The sequence below is a fragment of the Danio rerio genome, chromosome 24 (assembly GCF_049306965.1).
Source record: "Danio rerio strain Tuebingen ecotype United States chromosome 24, GRCz12tu, whole genome shotgun sequence".
Classification (NCBI taxonomy): Eukaryota; Metazoa; Chordata; class Actinopteri; order Cypriniformes; family Danionidae; genus Danio; species Danio rerio.
The window spans coordinates 5,968,570-5,986,325 of NC_133199.1; the positions used below are offsets into that span (position 1 = coordinate 5,968,570).

At 34.7% G+C, this 17,756-nt stretch overlaps 3 protein-coding genes across 5 annotated transcripts in view; 1 reads left to right on the plus strand and 2 right to left on the minus strand.

Moving 5' to 3' along the window:
• Positions 1-17,756, minus strand: part of gpr158a (G protein-coupled receptor 158a) — a 741,191-nt gene that overhangs the window by 13,002 nt on the left and 710,433 nt on the right. The window lies entirely within an intron of this gene.
• si:dkey-105h11.2 overlaps positions 1-17,756 on the plus strand; it is a 28,400-nt gene that overhangs the window by 7,568 nt on the left and 3,076 nt on the right. The window contains exons 1-6 of one of the 3 annotated variants that reach the window (XM_017353979.4): positions 11,872-11,906; positions 12,115-12,164; positions 14,595-14,966; positions 15,362-15,777; positions 15,862-15,932; positions 16,031-16,234. In XM_017353979.4, coding sequence (XP_017209468.2) covers positions 11,876-11,906; positions 12,115-12,164; positions 14,595-14,966; positions 15,362-15,777; positions 15,862-15,932; positions 16,031-16,234 — 1,144 coding nt within the window. In that variant the 5' untranslated portion in view covers positions 11,872-11,875. Of the gene's footprint in view, positions 1-11,871; positions 11,907-12,114; positions 12,165-14,594; positions 14,967-15,361; positions 15,778-15,861; positions 15,933-16,030; positions 16,734-16,893; positions 17,570-17,756 lie in introns of those variants that run through there. The other 2 variants (XR_012399681.1, XM_068217145.2) reach the window with 2 other exon arrangements.
• Positions 6,471-8,862, minus strand: chst2b (carbohydrate (N-acetylglucosamine-6-O) sulfotransferase 2b). The gene has a single exon (XM_001923569.7). It carries the CDS (start codon positions 8,351-8,353, stop codon positions 6,956-6,958), a length of 1,398 nt encoding a protein of 465 aa, XP_001923604.2. The 5' UTR covers positions 8,354-8,862; the 3' UTR covers positions 6,471-6,955.

Sequence of the window (17,756 nt, forward strand, 5' to 3'; positions counted from 1 at the left end):
CTAGCATGTTTAAAATGTTGTCAGGATGAACTTAGCATACTTTTGGTTGTAAAAAATAGTAGCTATCCTCAAACATTTAACCTTTTCCCCCAATGACCAGTATTTCCTTTAAACATTAGTGTTTTCTTCAATGTGTCAATGGCTGAACGACTGAACCACTACTGGACACAGTCTGTATTCATCTGTTTTTGTCTTTTTCGGTGTAGTTTGCCCTTGTCTTAAACCATTTTGCCTGTTAGCATATAACTGAAAAGCAAGACTTGGGAGGTTCTAAAGCACTTTGAACATTATTCTAATGTAAATAGGCGGTGTAACTAACAACCTTACCTTCATCTCACCTGGGAGAATAATCAAACCTTACATGAGGCTCTTTTTAAAGGACCCCCCCGCCCCCAGATTTGGTGTCTCATTTACAACATTGGGTTATTCCCATTGATGGAAAGGGCTTCCTTTGAGTGCATGGGTCATTGGATATGGTCTGTTTGACCCATGTAGACTCAAATTTAAGCTCATTTACATTTGAGGGGGGAAACACTGTGGATGGTGAAGATTTGTGTGTCAGTTCACAGTGAAAAAAATAAAATAAATAAATCTATTAAAGCAAGTAAACAAATGTAAATACTTAATGTCTAAAAAGCAAATGACTGTGGTACTATTCTGGTTTCTGAGAATATACGGTTATGCAGATCATGTACAACAAAGACAATAATCTTGCAACAAAAACAGATTGAGTAGAAAAAAATGTGTACTTTTGAAACAAGTTATCAGACATTATTTTGAACGAGATGCTAATGGTCTAATCTGATTCAATGACTTATGCTAAGCTAAGCTAAAAGACCCAGATATAGACTGAATTGATTCAGTTTGGGCTAGTACCTACTCTTATTTCTAGCCATATAATAAACTTTATCGAAGCCATTTTTTTTTTGAGCGAGATACTAATGGTCTAATCTGATTCAATGATTTATGCTAAGCTAAGCTAAAAGGCTCAAAGATCGACTGAATTGATTGCATTTTGGCTAGTAACTACTCTCATTTCTAGCAATATTATCAATATGATCAAAACGATTTTTTTTTTTTTAACGAGATGCTAATGGTCTAATCTGATTCAATGATTTATGCTAAGCTAAGCTAAAAGATGCAGAGATCAACTGAATAGATTCTTTTTTTTTTCGGGTAGTAACTACTCTCATTTTCTAGCCATATTATCAAAATGATCCAAACTATTTTTTTGAGTGAGATGCTAATGGTCTAATTTGATTCAATGATTTATGCTAAGCGAAGCTAAGCTAAAAGACCCAGAGATTGACTAAATTGATTCTTTTTTATTTTATTTATTTATTTATTTATTTATTTATTTATTTATTTATTTATTTATTTATTTATTTATTTATTGGCTGGCTGGCTGGCTGGCTGGCTAATAACTACTCTCATTTCTAGCCATATTATCAAAGTGATCAAAACTATTTTCTGAGTGAGATGCTAATGGTCTAATCTTATTTAATGATTTATGCTAAGCTAACCTAAAAGACCCAAAGATTGACTGAATTGATTCCCCTTTGGCTGGTAACTACTCTTATGTTTAGCAATAATATCAAAATACTCAAAACTATATATTTTAAACAAAATGCTAATGGTCTAATCTGATCCAATGACTTATGCTAAGCTAAGCTAAAAGACCCAGAGATAGAAATGATTTTAAAAAGTTCAACTGTTCAACTCTATAGCGGATTAGTAAAGCAAGCACATTTTCAAAAAAAATGGGGAATATTCCTTTAAGTAAAAACAACAACATCCTATTCTACATATTTCCAAATCAGTTGAAACTCATATTAACTAAAATCCAATCAACTCCGAAACAAAGGACATCCTCCATGTGCTGTGAAAAAGACAGCCCACCCTATTACAGAACATCATTTACAAAGCTACATAATCCATTCCTCACATATCAATTCCTACGCATCACGATGTCAACAAAAAAGTGTAGCTGGGCCATATGCCTGCTAATTCAACAAGAGGACACAGTACAGTACATACACAGCATGCCTCTCTTTGTCTCTCTTTCTTTCTCTTTCTCTTCGGCACCTGCTCCCATAGCTTCAGTTCATACACAAATAATCGCTGCACCTCCTTGAGCGGTTGTCATGGCAACTGCACAAGACATCGTCAGAGGCGAGCAGAGAGATGCTATGGTATCCGCTCATTATGATGTACATGGGGAATGAAGTGTGTTCCTGCGTATGACACATGTTAATATGACGCAGCGTGTGTTTATAGCCATCGCAACCAAGTTTAGCTTCTAAACCTAATTGTTTGTTGCAGAACCCCATTAGAGCAATTACACAGCATCTATACAGCATTTTGAGAAACATGGAAGCTCCGGAGAAGTCCCAAATGCCACTTGAAATTACTACCTGCAGTACATGAAAGACAATGGCCCTTGTTTCTGCTTAGAGAGCTCTTATAAGCACTTGAACATGCTGTCTGAAGGTGCACTCACTAATGTGCATGGAGAAGAAGTGCACTGAATGTTTTTGCTTTGAATTCGGGCCAACTATAAGATTTTTGGATCTGCTTACTACTCCTGTGATCTAACAAATTTCATCATTCTGGAAGAGGCGTATCAGGGTCCATTAACGCATGATGAAAATAACAGTAAACCTTAACCTAAAGCTCGAACAGGAAGTTGCTGCAGACTTTTGTTTCAGTATGATGATATATTTCCAACAAGAATTGAATGTTGAGTTGGCGGCAGGGTTTATTTTTGCATTCCATCTATTGCTTAATAAAGATTTTAAAGTATTTTTTAGTAATTTCAATTAGCATAAAATTCATTATTTTGAGTCAATTATTCCATTTCTATCTTATTTGTGGGTCTTTAAAAATATGTGTGTATAGGAAAAAAGCTTGTCTGGCAGAAAACAACAGTAACTAGCGCTGCACTGTAAAAAAAATCTGTAAATTTACAGAGTAATTCCAGCAGATGGGGTGCCGGAAATAAACAGTAAAATAACGGTCGTTAAATAACAGAAATTTATTGTAAAAAAACAGAAGTTGAATTACAGAAAATTACCAGAAATTTTAATTTAAGTAAATTTCTGTAATTTAATGTTTTTTATTTTACAGTAAATTTCTGTAATGTAATGTCCTTCATTTTACAGTAAATTTCTGTAATTTAATGTCCTTTATTTTACAGTAAATTTCTGTATTTTAATGTCCTTTATTTTACAGTAGATGTCTGTAATTTAATGTCCTTTATTTTGCAGTAAATTTCTGTGATTTAATGTCCTTTATTTTACAGTAAATTTCCATAATTTAATGTCCTTTATTTTACAGTAAATTTCTGTATTTTAATGTCCTTTATTTTACAGTAAATGTCTGTAATTTAATGTCCTTTATTTTACAGTAAATTTCTGTGATTTAATGTCCTTTATTTTACAGTAAATTTCCGTAATATAATGTCCTTTATTTTACAGAACATTTCCGTAATTTAATGTCCTTTATTTAACAGTAAATTTCCGTAATTTAATGTCCTTTATTTTACACTAAATTTCCAAAATTTAATATCCTTTATTTTACAGTAAATTTCTGTAATTTAATGTCCTTTATTTTACAGTAAATTTCCGTCATTTAATATCCTTTATTTTACAGTAAATTTCCGTCATTTAATGTCCTTTATTTTACAGTAAATTTCCCTAATTTAATGTCCTTTATTTTACAGTAAATTTCCGTCATTTAATGTCCTTTATTTTACAGTAAATTTCCCTAATTTAATGTCCTTTATTTTACAGTAACAAAAGTGCCCAACTGTGCTCAGCCTGCTGATTTATCCATTAACACACATTTTTATCGCCACATGATCTTTTATAACAAAATCACATTCATTTCTTAATGCGCATACTGGAATTTGATCGGTAAAAGTGTTTCCATCGTAGTTTATGTAGTTAAGTTATGCACATTATGACGTTTCCATCAACCGATTTTTTTTATGCACATATCCAAAATGCACATAAAAAAATACTGTGGATAGAAACGCAGCTACTGACATGCATAGTAGAAAACAAACTAACACTATGAAAGTCAATGGCAACAACTTTCCAGATTTCTTCAGAATGTCTTATTTTGTGAATAACAGAAGAAAGAAACTCAATGTTTAAACAAATATGAGTAAATTATGTTCCTTTTTGTGTGAACTATCTCTTTAAGCTGATAAGAGGATCAGTGCCACTAAGTTCAGTAGTGACATGCTAATTTCAAATTTCTGACATAGTGATAACCAGCAATAGACAGGAGGAAAAAAGCTGTCCAGACTGATAGGATTGTTAACGGTGAAAAGTGCAGACAGCTTTTAATCCATCATGTCATACTTCAATCCATCATGTCAGCAGCACCTCATTGGTAAAGGTTTTATTTTCCAGCATGATAATGATCCCAAGCACACTGCTCAAAAGAGAAATCCTGTTTTAGGAGAAAACAGCTGATAAATGACCTCCACAGAGTCCCGATCTGTATATTATAGAAGCAGTATAAGATTGACCTGGACTGAGAAAGAAAGTCAGCATGAATCTAAACAAGGACTTACAGTATAATAAAAGATTTACCAAAAAAACACTTTTCAAAAATAATTCATTTTTGCTTGAGGATGCCATTTTGATCTTTTTTAAAGGGACAGTTCACCCAAAAAAATTAAAATTAAAATTCTGTCATCATTTACTCATCCACCATTTTTTCCAACCATGTTCAAGTTTCTTTCTTTTATTGAACAAAAATATAAGAAAGTTGAAGTAAAAATCCATTGACTTTCGTAGTATTTTTTATTCCCGCTATGGATGTCCATAGATGTTTTATTCCAACATTCTTCAGAGTGTCTTCTATTGTGTTCAATATAAAAAGGAAACTTATAAAAGTGTAGAACCATTTGAGAGTGAAGAAACTGAGAGGAAATGTTCATACTTTTTTGGGGTGAACTATCCCTTTAAGCTCTGTTTGAATGCCTGTTCGATAACTTCAGTGTTGTCTCACTTCCTTTCCCATCCCTAAAGTTCAAAAGCAGATCAATATGATATTTTTGAACAATATAGGACAGTGAAGCAGAAAGAAGAGCTCTCACGGTGTGCACTGAATGCACTTGAGCTAAAAGAACTTACTGAAATATATGGATTACTCAAAAAAAGTGCAGTACTGTTCATGTGTTAAAGAAAAGAACCCCTATTTTGGTGTTTGTTTTCAAATTAGATGTAAAACAAAGTGAATTTACATTATACAAAGCATATTAAATGCAAGCATTGGTTCTTCCTAAAGGGACAGTTCATCCAGAAATGAAAATTCTGTCATTCATTCAGCCTTTATATGTTTTAAACCAGTTTGAGATTCTGGTCTCACTTTATTTTGATGGTCCTTTTGTTTAATTTAAATTACATTGCAACTAATTCTCATTAGATTATAAGTAGACTGTTGGGGTTGGGGTTAGAGTTAGTGTAAGTTACATGTACTCGCAAAGTTTCTTAAAGTCAGTTAAATGTCTGTTGAAGGAGCAGAATCTACAAATATAAAGCAGGCAGTCTACTAATACTTAAATGGACCATCAAAATAAAGTGTTACCGAGTTTCTTTCTTCTGTTGAACACAAAAGAAGATATTTTAAATAATGTTGAAAACCTGTAACCATTGAAAAACAAATATGGAAGTCAGTAGTTACAGGTTTTCTATTTCTTTTTTAGAAAAGACGAAAGAAAGTCAGTCAAGTTTGAAACAAGTGAATGATGTCAGAATTCTCATTTTCTCCTTAAATGTTAATAAAATGTTGAAATAGGAGTGAAATAATTGTCATTCAGCTTAATAAAGCTATGTATTTAACAAAATATGAAAAATAATAAGTGATCATACTACCATTTTTTTATATTTTAAATTATTAAAAACATTTTGCTTACAAATGGGTAAAGACTAAATATTTTGAAGTACAGTGGCAAAGTATAAAGTTAAAAAAAATGCAAATAGATGTTATTTTTGGGGTTAAATCCAGTTTTTAATTATGCCATGAATTATTATTTTTCTATAATAAATGAAATATTTCCCAGTGATGGGTTGCGGCTGGAAGGGCAACCGCTGCGTAGAAACTTGCTGGATAAGTTAACGGTTCAATCGGCTGTGGCGACTCCAGATTAATAAAGGGACTAAGCCGACAAGAAAATCAATGAATGAATGAATAAATGAAATATTTACCAAAATTTTCTTTTATAAATTACAGTAAATGAAAGCTGTGGTGATTATTATTTTCCCTACTTTCTAAAGTCCAAAAAACGAACACTTTTATGTAACGTACTTGACTTGTAAACTTATATAATTGAGATTAAACAGCTGTAGGTTACTATTCCTGTATTTATATGATAAAAGCAAACCTAAAGTGAACTCTGAGTCTTTCTTGACCAACTCAGTCTAGAACTAAGCAGCAAATTAAGATTTTGCAAAGCATCGCTTTAACTTTTTTATTTGGTAAAATGAGAAAAATGCCTTACATAACACATAACACTGACATTCATAAAGTTATGTGGAGATTGTGAAATGTAATGATTGTCTTTCAGTTGATTCTAAAGAAATAGCATTACCCGCACTCTGCTTGATCAGTATTTCTGTTGCTCATTGTCATTTCATTTTTGTGTACACAGCAAATTAACTGAAACTAAAAAAACTGATCTAGAACATTCCAAACAACTTTAAGCATCCATTTCGAAAGAACAAATAAAGAGCAACGCAACGTTTGGTATGCACACACCAGTTGTGGTTCACAGATGCTGCTGTATCAAATATCTACAGGTCTATTTGGAAAAGCAACAGTGCTGTTGAATGACCACAAAAAAAGCTTCCATAATGAGATTGTGCAATCATTCAAAAGCACAACTCCGCGGTTGCACAACTGGATTCAAGTGAACATTTGAATGAGTGAAAATAAAACTCTGTCACAGTTTGGAGGCAGTCAATAAAGATTTACTCAAGTCTTTTGCTTCTCCGGCTGTTCTAACATGTTCATATCCCAGGATGGCCATGGCATGATGGCAGTACTCCTCTACTTGTTTGATCTGCTGAATACTCAACACTGTTCTCCACGCACTGGCCGCCTGAGTCGCATTCCTGGCTGAAACAATAAATGGCTTTGAGGAAGAACTTGTGCCGTTCGTCATGTTAAGAGCGAAGGACTCAATGTCAAGATTGGCACTGATATTAGCAAATTGATAAACATTCCGGAGTGTTTTGACTGGGTTGTCCACCAGATCCTCATAGCGCACTGCTAGGTATTTCCCTTTCAGCCAGGCTGGCGGATTTAAGGCAGTTCTCAGGCTCCTGTACGTCCGGTCACAAATCACCTCCATGGCTCCAACTGAATGATAATCTGCACCGTCTTTCTTGCTGATTTTGTGGCCGGGATCTACAAAGTGTATCCTACGGAGTTTGGGATCCCTGCTTCGGACCACCTGTAAGTTCTCACGGATCAACCCGTGCCTTGATTTGATCCTGGAGTTGGCGACGGCTCTGGGATCTCGCACGAGGTGAATCACCTTCAGATCCAGAGATGGATCCTCCATCAGTGGCGCCAAAACGTTGACGTCCAGAACCCGCACGCCTTTAATGACTATAGTGTTGTACTTAAGGCATTCTTCCTCTAAAAGCCTAAGGCTTTGCGGAGGACACTTTTTGCACACTTTGTCATCCACCATGCCGACCACGTCTTTTCTGTAAGCAGAACAAAGAGGGTACGAGCAGATGACTTTATTAAGAGTGGCACCAAAAAGTCCAAGCGAGGTGAAGTTTTTTCCCCCAGGGCTGTTGTACAGCTGAAAGACTGAAAGATCACAGCGGTACAGCGAGCTCAGCATGTCCCTCGCTGCTCCCTGTAAGGACACAGCATCACCCGGGTATAGTTTCTGCCAGATGTGCCACATCGGTTCATACAGAAAGAATACCTCAGGGTGCTGATTAAATAACTCTCCGAAAAACGATGAGCCGGACCTCCATGTGGTCAAAACATACACAAGCTGTCTCTTCTTAGCAAGCGATGGCCTGTAAAGGAACCGCATGTCTGATCTGCCCTGATAAGGAGTGCTTCTCATCTGGACGTTACACTGTTGAGGCTCTTTAGTCCACCTATAGTTAGCCAAGTTGAGCATTGTGAGAACTAGCAGCAGAAAATAGGCTATAAACAATATGATTCTTTTCCTCCGCAGCACTTTCATTACGATTCCAGGCTGGGTGATTATCTTAGTGGAATGATTGCGATAGGTTTTGAGATTTCTGTCATAAACACCATTCTTTTCCCCCAAAGCAGGCAACTGAAGTTGTAAGAACTGGTTGCTTCTCATCTGTTGGAAAAAAATAGAGTGGTTTTGATCCACTCGAGCACGATGAACGAGCACACAAACACCAAATTATGTCTTCGTGCAAGCAAACTTTGCTCTCACTGAAAACACAAATGTGATCTCCTCGTTTGCCAGCAAATATTCAATATCCATCACATCCACAGTCCAATCGCGTGCATGGCTGAATGTAGCGTTACTGCAGTGCGCAGAATCTCCCCTCAGTCCTCAGAAATAAACACCTCAGATGTTCACAATAACATGTCCGTCCGTCCGTACGCACATCAATATCGACTGATGCATCCTTATTGCATTATTTGCATATAATGTTGTTCCAGCGGGGATGGAGAATAAGACATTAGTAGTACCTCATATCCGCGTCGCGTTATGAATGCGCTCGGGATGCCTTCATTACTCCCCAAGCATCCGCCGGCGTTCTGTTTTCCTGTCGCGTGTGGTGATGATGCGCGTCTGTTTTTGGCCGATGTGGCGTCTGTCTCCGGCTCTACTGTACTGGAAGCGTTCAGTCTCGGTCAGGGGGTAATGAAGACCCTCCCCTTCAACGCAGCCAGTGGAAATACACCGGCGCTTTCTCCAACTCAAACTCCCTCTCCTCATCATGTCAGTGAACAACAAAACAGTTGAGATGCTCAATACACCAAATGCCGTCATATGGCATACGCCAAAATTGCACAACAGCCTAAAAATAACAGTTCATTTTAGCATCAGGGAGACATATTACAGCTAATTAAGGCACAACTTTTTCATCTACAAGCATCCAAAAGGAATTGTATTGTTGTTGTTATATTATTATTTTTTATTAGCATTATCATTATTATTAATATTAGTGTTGTTGTTTTGTACCTTACTGTCTCATTATAACAAAACCTAAATGTTTTTAATGGAAAATGTTTTCTCTATGACTGACTGTGAAAGAATAAATAGATAGATAGATAAATAAATAAATAAATAAATAAATAAATAAATCTTTTAATCATTCAGCTAAAGAAAAATTTCAACACACATGCTACAGGAGGTATTTGCTGGCATATAAAGCAATGACATTTGATATTATGACAGTCTGTTTCTTGCTTTAGTAATAGTATTCGTTCTTATTACATGAGATACTTGCCTGTGATGCAATACCTTGTTAGACTGCATTTCTCTGTAATATTTATGGCTTCTATTGGTGTGGTGTCAATATCATGGTTTGAAGAGGTGGATTAATACATTTACGAGACAGCTGAAACAGTGTAATGCGCTGCCTGCCAATGCTTAATTGTCTACTCAAAAAAGTCTAATAGAGAAGACTATAAAAACAATATTTTACTTCTGAGTGTACGTGGAGTGAATGTGGGCTTTTTTTTTTGCTATATTTTCTAACTATACTTTGTATATATACAGTAACTGTAATAACTCATTTCTAATAACTGATTTATTTTATTTTTTGCCATGATGACAGTGAATAATATTTGACTAGATATTTTTCAAGACACTTCTATATAGCTTAAGGTGACATTTAAAGGCTTAACTAGGTTAATTAGGTTAACTAAGCAGGTTAGAGTAATTAGGCAAGTTATTGTATAACGATGGTTTGTTCTAAGGTGTTTGTTCTAAAAGCAGTTTATTCTAAACTGCTTTTATTCTAGCCGAAATTAAAAAAAAAAGACTTTCTCCAAAAGAAAAAATATTACCAGACATACTGTGAAAATGTCATTGCTCTGTTGAACATCATTTGGGAAATATTTAAAACGGGGGGTTAATAATTCTGATTTAAACTATATAAACTATATAAATCCAAAATAAAAATCTATAGCAAAGTAAAATAAAATAATAACAGTAATGAATGGTCTATATAGTAAACAATATTTTACTTTGTGTAAATATATATATATATATATATATATATATATATATATATATATATATATATATATATATATATATATATATATATATATATATATATATATATATATATATATATATATATATATATATATATATATATGAATATATATATATACTCTTCCACAATAAATATTTAGATGTTGCTTAAATTAAACTTTAAAGTTTGAACCAAAGTTAAATTATTCTTTTAGAAATAAATTTTAACAACTATGAGTTAAGTAAATACATTGATAGTGATATTAACTTAAACTTAATATTTTGTGTATACTGTTCTCTGACTGTAGATTTAAAATTGCTCAATGCTAAAAAGGATAGAAAAGAAACTGACAAGATCAGCGTGACAATGATGACTGGTCTACAAGGATTTAGTAAAAGTGGCTTGGTCATTTTTGTACAAGCAAAAAATCCACATATGAGCGCAGTGTATCTCTTTACAAAGGTTACTATATATTACTAATAACCCTATAAATCTATCTGTCTGTCTGTCTGTCTGTCTGTCTGTCTATCTATCAACTAGTTCTAACATCAACAATCACTTCTCAATTACGTTTTTTTTTATTATTTCTCTTAAAATTAATTAACTTATTAATATTGACAGTTTTCTGGGATATATAAAGATACCCTCTTACACTAACACTTCCTACTTGCTATTGTGTCTACTTTAAATATTTGCAACGTGGTCACACTTTACAATAAGGCTCTGTCAGTTAATGCTAGTTATTGTATTTACTAACATGAACTAAGAATGAGCTACTGACTTGTACAGCATTTATTAATAATCATGATTCAACATATACTAACGTCTTATTAAAATACAAGTTGTTCTTATTATTATTAGTTAATGACCATGAGTTATTAAGAACTAACCACTGTATTATCAAAATAACAACAAAGATGAATACATGTAGATACTGCAAATAATACTGTATTGCATGGTGGCTTAGTGGTTAGTTTGCATGTTCTCCCCGTGTTCACGTGGGTTTCCTCCGGGTGCTCCGTTCTTCCCCACAGTCCAAAGACATGTGGTATAGGTGATTTGAATAAGCTAAACTGGCAATAGTGTATGTTTGTGAATGAGAATGTGTAGGTGTTTCCCAATACTGGGTTATGGCTGGAAGGGCATCCGCTGTGTAAAACATATGCTGAATAAGTTGGTGGTTAATTCCAAGACTAATAAAGAGACTAAGCAGAAGGAAAATTAATGAATGAATGAATGAATGACTGTAAAGTGTGAGCTATAACTGTATACTGCATTATTAGACGACTTTGATTCATATCTGGGAGTCGTTTTGGATAAGAGTGTCTGCTAAATGATTACATATAAATGAAATCTGTCCTTACAATGACATTTAACTTTTTTTTTTTTTTTACTGCAATGATTAGATGAAAAGGAAAGGTGCATTACTGTCATATACGCATCAGATTTTGAAAGAATGACAATAACAGACTTTGTTTTGTTTTTATATACACCATCTCATGAAAAATGAAGAAAATTATTAATGTATACACTTCACTTACAGCAGGCTTGGCGTTCCAGAAACACCCCAACCTCATAAAACAAAAATGATGCTTGTTACTTGATATTTCATAATAAGTCGAACAGTGTTAAATGTGAACATGTGCATTCAACCCACAGCTGCTCTTTCAGGTAAATAATTTATCAGGAGTTTACAGTGATTGATTAATATGATTAGAAAAAAATATAAAGATTGATTGATTGATTGATTGATTGGTTGATTGATTGATTGATTGATTGATAGATGTTTACTTTTAAAATTAATGATAGCATATCCAAATCAATTATTAATCATTAATGTGACATCTGTAAATTGGAACTCATCATGGTTTCCTTTTAGTTCACAGGTTGACCTATCTTTGTATTTGTTTATTGACGATCAGCTGTATGGTGAGTTCATGAAAAACATACATCAAATTGCTACTTTGTATGCCTGTAATGACTGTATGTTGCAACTCAGGCTCATTCTGATTATGTACCCCTATATACATTTCTGGAGAGTGCCAAAAACCTCCCAAGAGATACAATTTTTTGCAGTTTTTGTTTTCACGAATCCACCAGAGGCCAATCTGTGTACTCTTTTGGAGATCTCAAATTTCTCTCGCTAGTGCCGTGCTTTCATGTAGTTGATGCTAAATTCTGACCCAGCCATTCGAATGTTGCAGCAGAAATGGAGACTCATCAGACCAGGCAACGGTTTTCCAATCTTCTATTGTCCAATTTTGTTGAGCCTGTGCGAATTGTAGCCTCAGTTTGCTTTTCTTAGCTGAAGGAGTGGCACCCGGTGTGGTCTTCTGCTGCTGTAGCCCATCCGCCTCAAGGTTGGACATGTTGTGCGTTCACAGATGCTCTTTTGCATACCTTGGTTGTAACGAGTGGTTATTTGAGTTACTGTTGCCTTTCTATCAGCTCCAACCAGTCTGGCCATTCTCCTCTGACCTCTGGCATCAACAAGGCATTTGCGCCCACAGAACTGCCGCTCATTGGATATTTTCTCTTTTTCGGACCATTCTCTGACTGTAAACCCTAGAGATGGTTGTGCGTGAAAATCCCAGTAGATCAGCAGTTTCTGAAAAACTCAGACCAGCTCATCTGGCACCAACCATGCCATGTTCAAAGTCACTTAAATCACCTTTCTTCCCCATTGTACCTAATAAAGTGGCCGGTGAGTGTATAGATTTCTTTAGGGATAAATGGCAAATTAAAAAGTCTTTGCTTTTTATACAGTATCTGTATTTCTTTACAGTAAAATAACCCTCATCTTCCATTACAAGTTATGTTTTTTTTATATTTATTTCTGATACCATTGGCAAGTTTAAGTTTTCTCTTTACCAATAAATATTATTTAACATATAACACACACACACACTATGGTGGTTTACAAGTACATGCCTTCTGCCCAAGAAATAATACTTACAGTATTAAGGGCTTTTGGTTTGCCACAGGTTTCCCAGGATTAGGTTTAGGGGTGGGTGTGGTCAAAATACATATAATAAGTATTTTATACTGTATAAAATACATGCGCCAGAGTAATCGGAGGTTCATTACGCTGAGGCAACCCATAATAAAGCAAGGACTAAGCCAAAGGAAAGCAAGTGAGAACCTTTGGAGTCATTAAAAGTTTCCTCCAGGCATCACTTTTAGCCACTAAACATTGTACTGCGTTAAAGTGTCCAGTTATATTCATTTTTTTCTAATCAAGAAAGTTCTTGGTTTTGTTTGCATTACGAATCACATGTGAGAATCAGATGATCTGTGTGATGTCATATCAGATGTTTCACATGCATCTCCATTGTTAATGAAAGTGCAGGCACAGAGTCTACATCACAGCAAACATCCCTGCTGCAAATGAGTATTAGTTGCACAACACTGCCATATAAAGGCCAAACACAGAAAATACACTAGCACTGCTATCAGAAACAAAATATTTCTTTAAAGATTTTGCATTGAACATTAATAGTTAAGATAGTCTAACTTCCACACAGCAGATAATAAACAGAGGCATTTTACGTTTCAGGGGCTCAATCTACTTTAAGTGCGCTACTTCAGATTTAAAATGAAATTGATGAGATTTTATTTACAAAATACATGAGAAACTACTTTGACCTGAACCTGAATTCACCCCTAACACTCTAAACTACATAATCACTGAATGTTACATGTCATACAGTTTTCTTATAAAAGAAAATAGTTCTGGACCCTGTTGCTGACTGCTTAATAGCCATGTCTGTTAGTTGTTATTAAAGAATGACCACTTGACTGGACAGTTCCGTGTATCGCTGCACAATGGCTTTAAATCCAACATAAACAATGAGTACACTGCCACAACATCATAAAATATGCATTTCAATAAAAATAAATAAAGAGTGTGAAAGAATTGTCTAATTGTGATTGATAAATGAGCAGTTCAATAATACATAAGAAAAGTGTGTGATGGCACATAAATAACAAACATTTATTAATTAATTTTCTTTCTGCTTAGTCGCTTATTAATTAGGGGTCACCTCAACTACAGTGGTACAAGCTGGATTTGTCATTAAATAGTAAACAAAAACTTGTTTGACAGGGTAATGACATGTTTAATGAGACATTTTAATGACAATTATAGTTTGTTGCACTGAAGACATGAACAGAAAAATGTTCATGACACATTTATAAAGCCTCGTGATAAAGTCTTGCTAATGTCAGTTAGTCATGACAAAGATGAGGACTGGTTGATATGTATTTGTTTGATTAGGAGTAGACATTTAACGTAGTTTTTTGTGATCATACTTTTTTTTTTTTTTGATAAAGCTAAACATTTAATTCATTGTCTTTCAGGCATTGTGGAGATTAATAGAGAATGATCATCAGACAAAACCATTCCAGCCCCCCATTCCAAGACGTGATGCTAGAAAATTCATAAAAACGAATTCTTCATCCACAATTTCCGCACACGATATGGGAATCAGTGAGGAAGAGTGGGAAAGACTGCAGAAGGCCCTGGAATGGCCCAGTCCAGATCAAGAAATCACTGAGCTGAGTGTGAGCACAAGTCCAGTCCACTCAAAGTTCTCTATTGTGCGACTCAATCAGAATTACAGCGTGGGAGAAAAGATCCTGCTTACTATCACTGCCAGAGACCACAAGAATAAACTAAAAAGATACGGAGGAGATTTTTTCAAAGTTAAGCTGTTCAATTCAAAGCTGAAGGTGTGTATGCTTCAAATATTTTCCCATAATAAATGTACAAATGAATAAATATAAAGACATTTGCCATAAATGTATGAAGTCAAGACAAATTGACAAGATTATTGTACTGTAGTTAACATGACTTTGTTGAGGGGAGTCTTCTTAATACGTTTATGAAACCTTTACAAACAGGGGTTGGACAATGAAACTGAACACTGGCAAATTTAGTGTTTTAATTTGACCAGCGTGGTGACTAATCTTCAAACATGTTGGGTCACATATCAGAGTTCAAAATTAACTCTGATTTCAATTAGTCCTCTAGATTTGTTTGGATTTTGACGCTCTGTTGGTTAGCCCCTGAATTGTAAGAGATTAGCTTTCTTCATTACATTTAATCCTCTCTATTCTTCTTGAAGGCGAGTGTGTATGGAGAGGTTGTGGATCATCGTAACGGGACTTACTCTGCTTCTCTTCTTCTGCCCTGGGAAGGTCAGGCACAAGTCTCTGTTCGTCTAGAGCACTCCAGTGAGGTTGTGCAGATTCTGAAAAAATACAGGGAGTCCTCATTCACACGCAGTCACTATAACGGACACTTTGAAGGACCAGGACCCAATAAAGCCAGGATCAGTGAAGTAGTACAGTGTAACCTTAAGTGGGGTGGAAATGGGAGCTGGATTAAAGGCAACTGCTGCTGCGAGTATAAGGATATAAAAACGGGGACAGTGTGGCACTGTGAGAGACCTAAGAAACTTTCTTGTGACAAACTGGTTTATCACTCAAGAGGAGGTCTGGAAAACCCATTAGATGCTTTTGAGAAGCAAATTTTCACAAAGTAAGCTGGGAAAGGATTCAAAACAAATTTGTAAAAGAATTGTAGAATAGTATAGAATGTGTTTTACATATTTTTTTTCCACAGAAAACTAACAAATGTTGGCATTAACGGAGACACACAAATCATAAATGTCCTTCCCAACACAAAAAACAATGGTATGTTCATTTATCAGGACAGAAATTAACTAAAAACAAATGTGCTTATGATAAAAAAAGGAAATTTGCATAACTCTTTCCTGTTTTCTTTGCTTTAGACAGAACGGAGAGATGCAGACCTGGTCTGACGACACCAGTACCTGCAGGTTTCTATCTGAATGATGTCTGGAAGTCTTTTGTGTGCAAAACCCAACAGTTCAATTCTACACAAACTGGAAATTGCCTTAAAAACAAGATTGTCTATTTGATGGGAGACTCCACCACAAGACAGTGGTTCGAGAGTTTAGAGAGAAAGGTGCCAGGCAAGTTATTATGTGATATAAATGACACTATTTAGGACTTTAAAGCATGGAATACAGTATACTGTAAATAAAATATAAACCTCATGGTGTTACAAACTTCTACAGAGTGTCAGTGGGATTTTAAAAAGTCTTATATTTCAAAAACAAAATTGTAGGCCTTAAATGCACTGAAATATTGTCTTGTAGGTCTTAAATCATTTTAAACGAGGCTTTAAAAGCTACCCAATCGATACAACATGCATTCAATTGCCAACATTAAATACTTTCAGCAAAACTATATATTTATAACTAATATTAAGAAGTCTGTTGTTCATGCATTTAGTTATTAAAGATTTTTTTCAGGTTTGTGGAAAAAAAGTATGTATATATTTAGGGTCTGCTTGTTTTGGATGGTGCATGTACATTTTTTTCTGCTGAGCCTTTAAAAAATATCTTTAGTGTTTAGCCATATATACGTCTGAAATGTAATTCTTCGTAGTCTTAAAAAGGTCTTTAAAAGGCTTAAATTTGACTTGGTGGAACCTGCAGAAAAAATAATGTATATTTATATTTAAAATGTATTTTTTAGGGGGGTAAAGTGGCTTTCATTTCATCCACAATGACTAATTTCTATTAGGAAGAAAAAGAGTGTATTAAAAAATTATTAATAAACCCCTTAGGTGTAACATTAACAAATTAAGTTCATCTAGAAAATTTAAAACCTCTTCTATGTTAAGCTGCTTTGACACAATCTACATTGTAAAAGTGCTATAGAAGATACAGATTAATTGAACTGAATTAAGTGGCAGAATAGTTTTGGTAGTTTTGTATGTGTGCAATAGCAGCTTTGCAAAACTAGATGATAAACTAGAACCTAAAGTTTGTTGACGAACTGATGTTGTCTTGAGAAAGCCAAGCACAGAGGTTGATAAGTGGTTGCTAGACAGTTGCTAAAATGTTTGTGGCATTGCTGGTTGCTAAGCAGTTGCTAATGCATACTGGATTGCTAAATGCTAACCATCATTTACATGTTAGATCAAATCCTAATACTTAGTCTGCATTTCTAGCATGTTCTTGCACTTAGATAATCATTAATAGCATATCGTTTTAGCATGTGGCTAATTATTGTTACCACGCATAAGACACAGGAAGTCCCATTTTGCTAGCTAGCATGAGGTAAATGAAACAATACCCGGGCCCCTTTGATGTTCTGATGTAGAGATATTAATATTGCTGTTTTTAAATGGTTACTAGGTTAGTCTGTTTTGCTGCTAGTTGGAAAATTAACAGCTTAGTGACGATACATCAAAGCTTCTTGCCAATATGAGTGATATAAATAAACCGTGATGTCTCTATGACAGTCAAAATCTGGACTTTAACATTGTGTAAAAATGGCTTGCCACATTTTATTGAAAATATAATGCCTAAGAAGTGTGAAAGGGTACATGCAGAAATAACTTGCCATATCAGTAAAGAAAACTGGACCTTATGAATGGCTTTCCATATCAATATAAAATGTGGACTTTAAGTAAATTGTGGCTTT

Bases quoted from the DNA above. Each gene is read 5' to 3' on its own strand.
- chst2b (XM_001923569.7), bottom strand. From the start codon at position 8,353: ATGAGAAGCAACCAGTTCTTACAACTTCAGTTGCCTGCTTTGGGGGAA.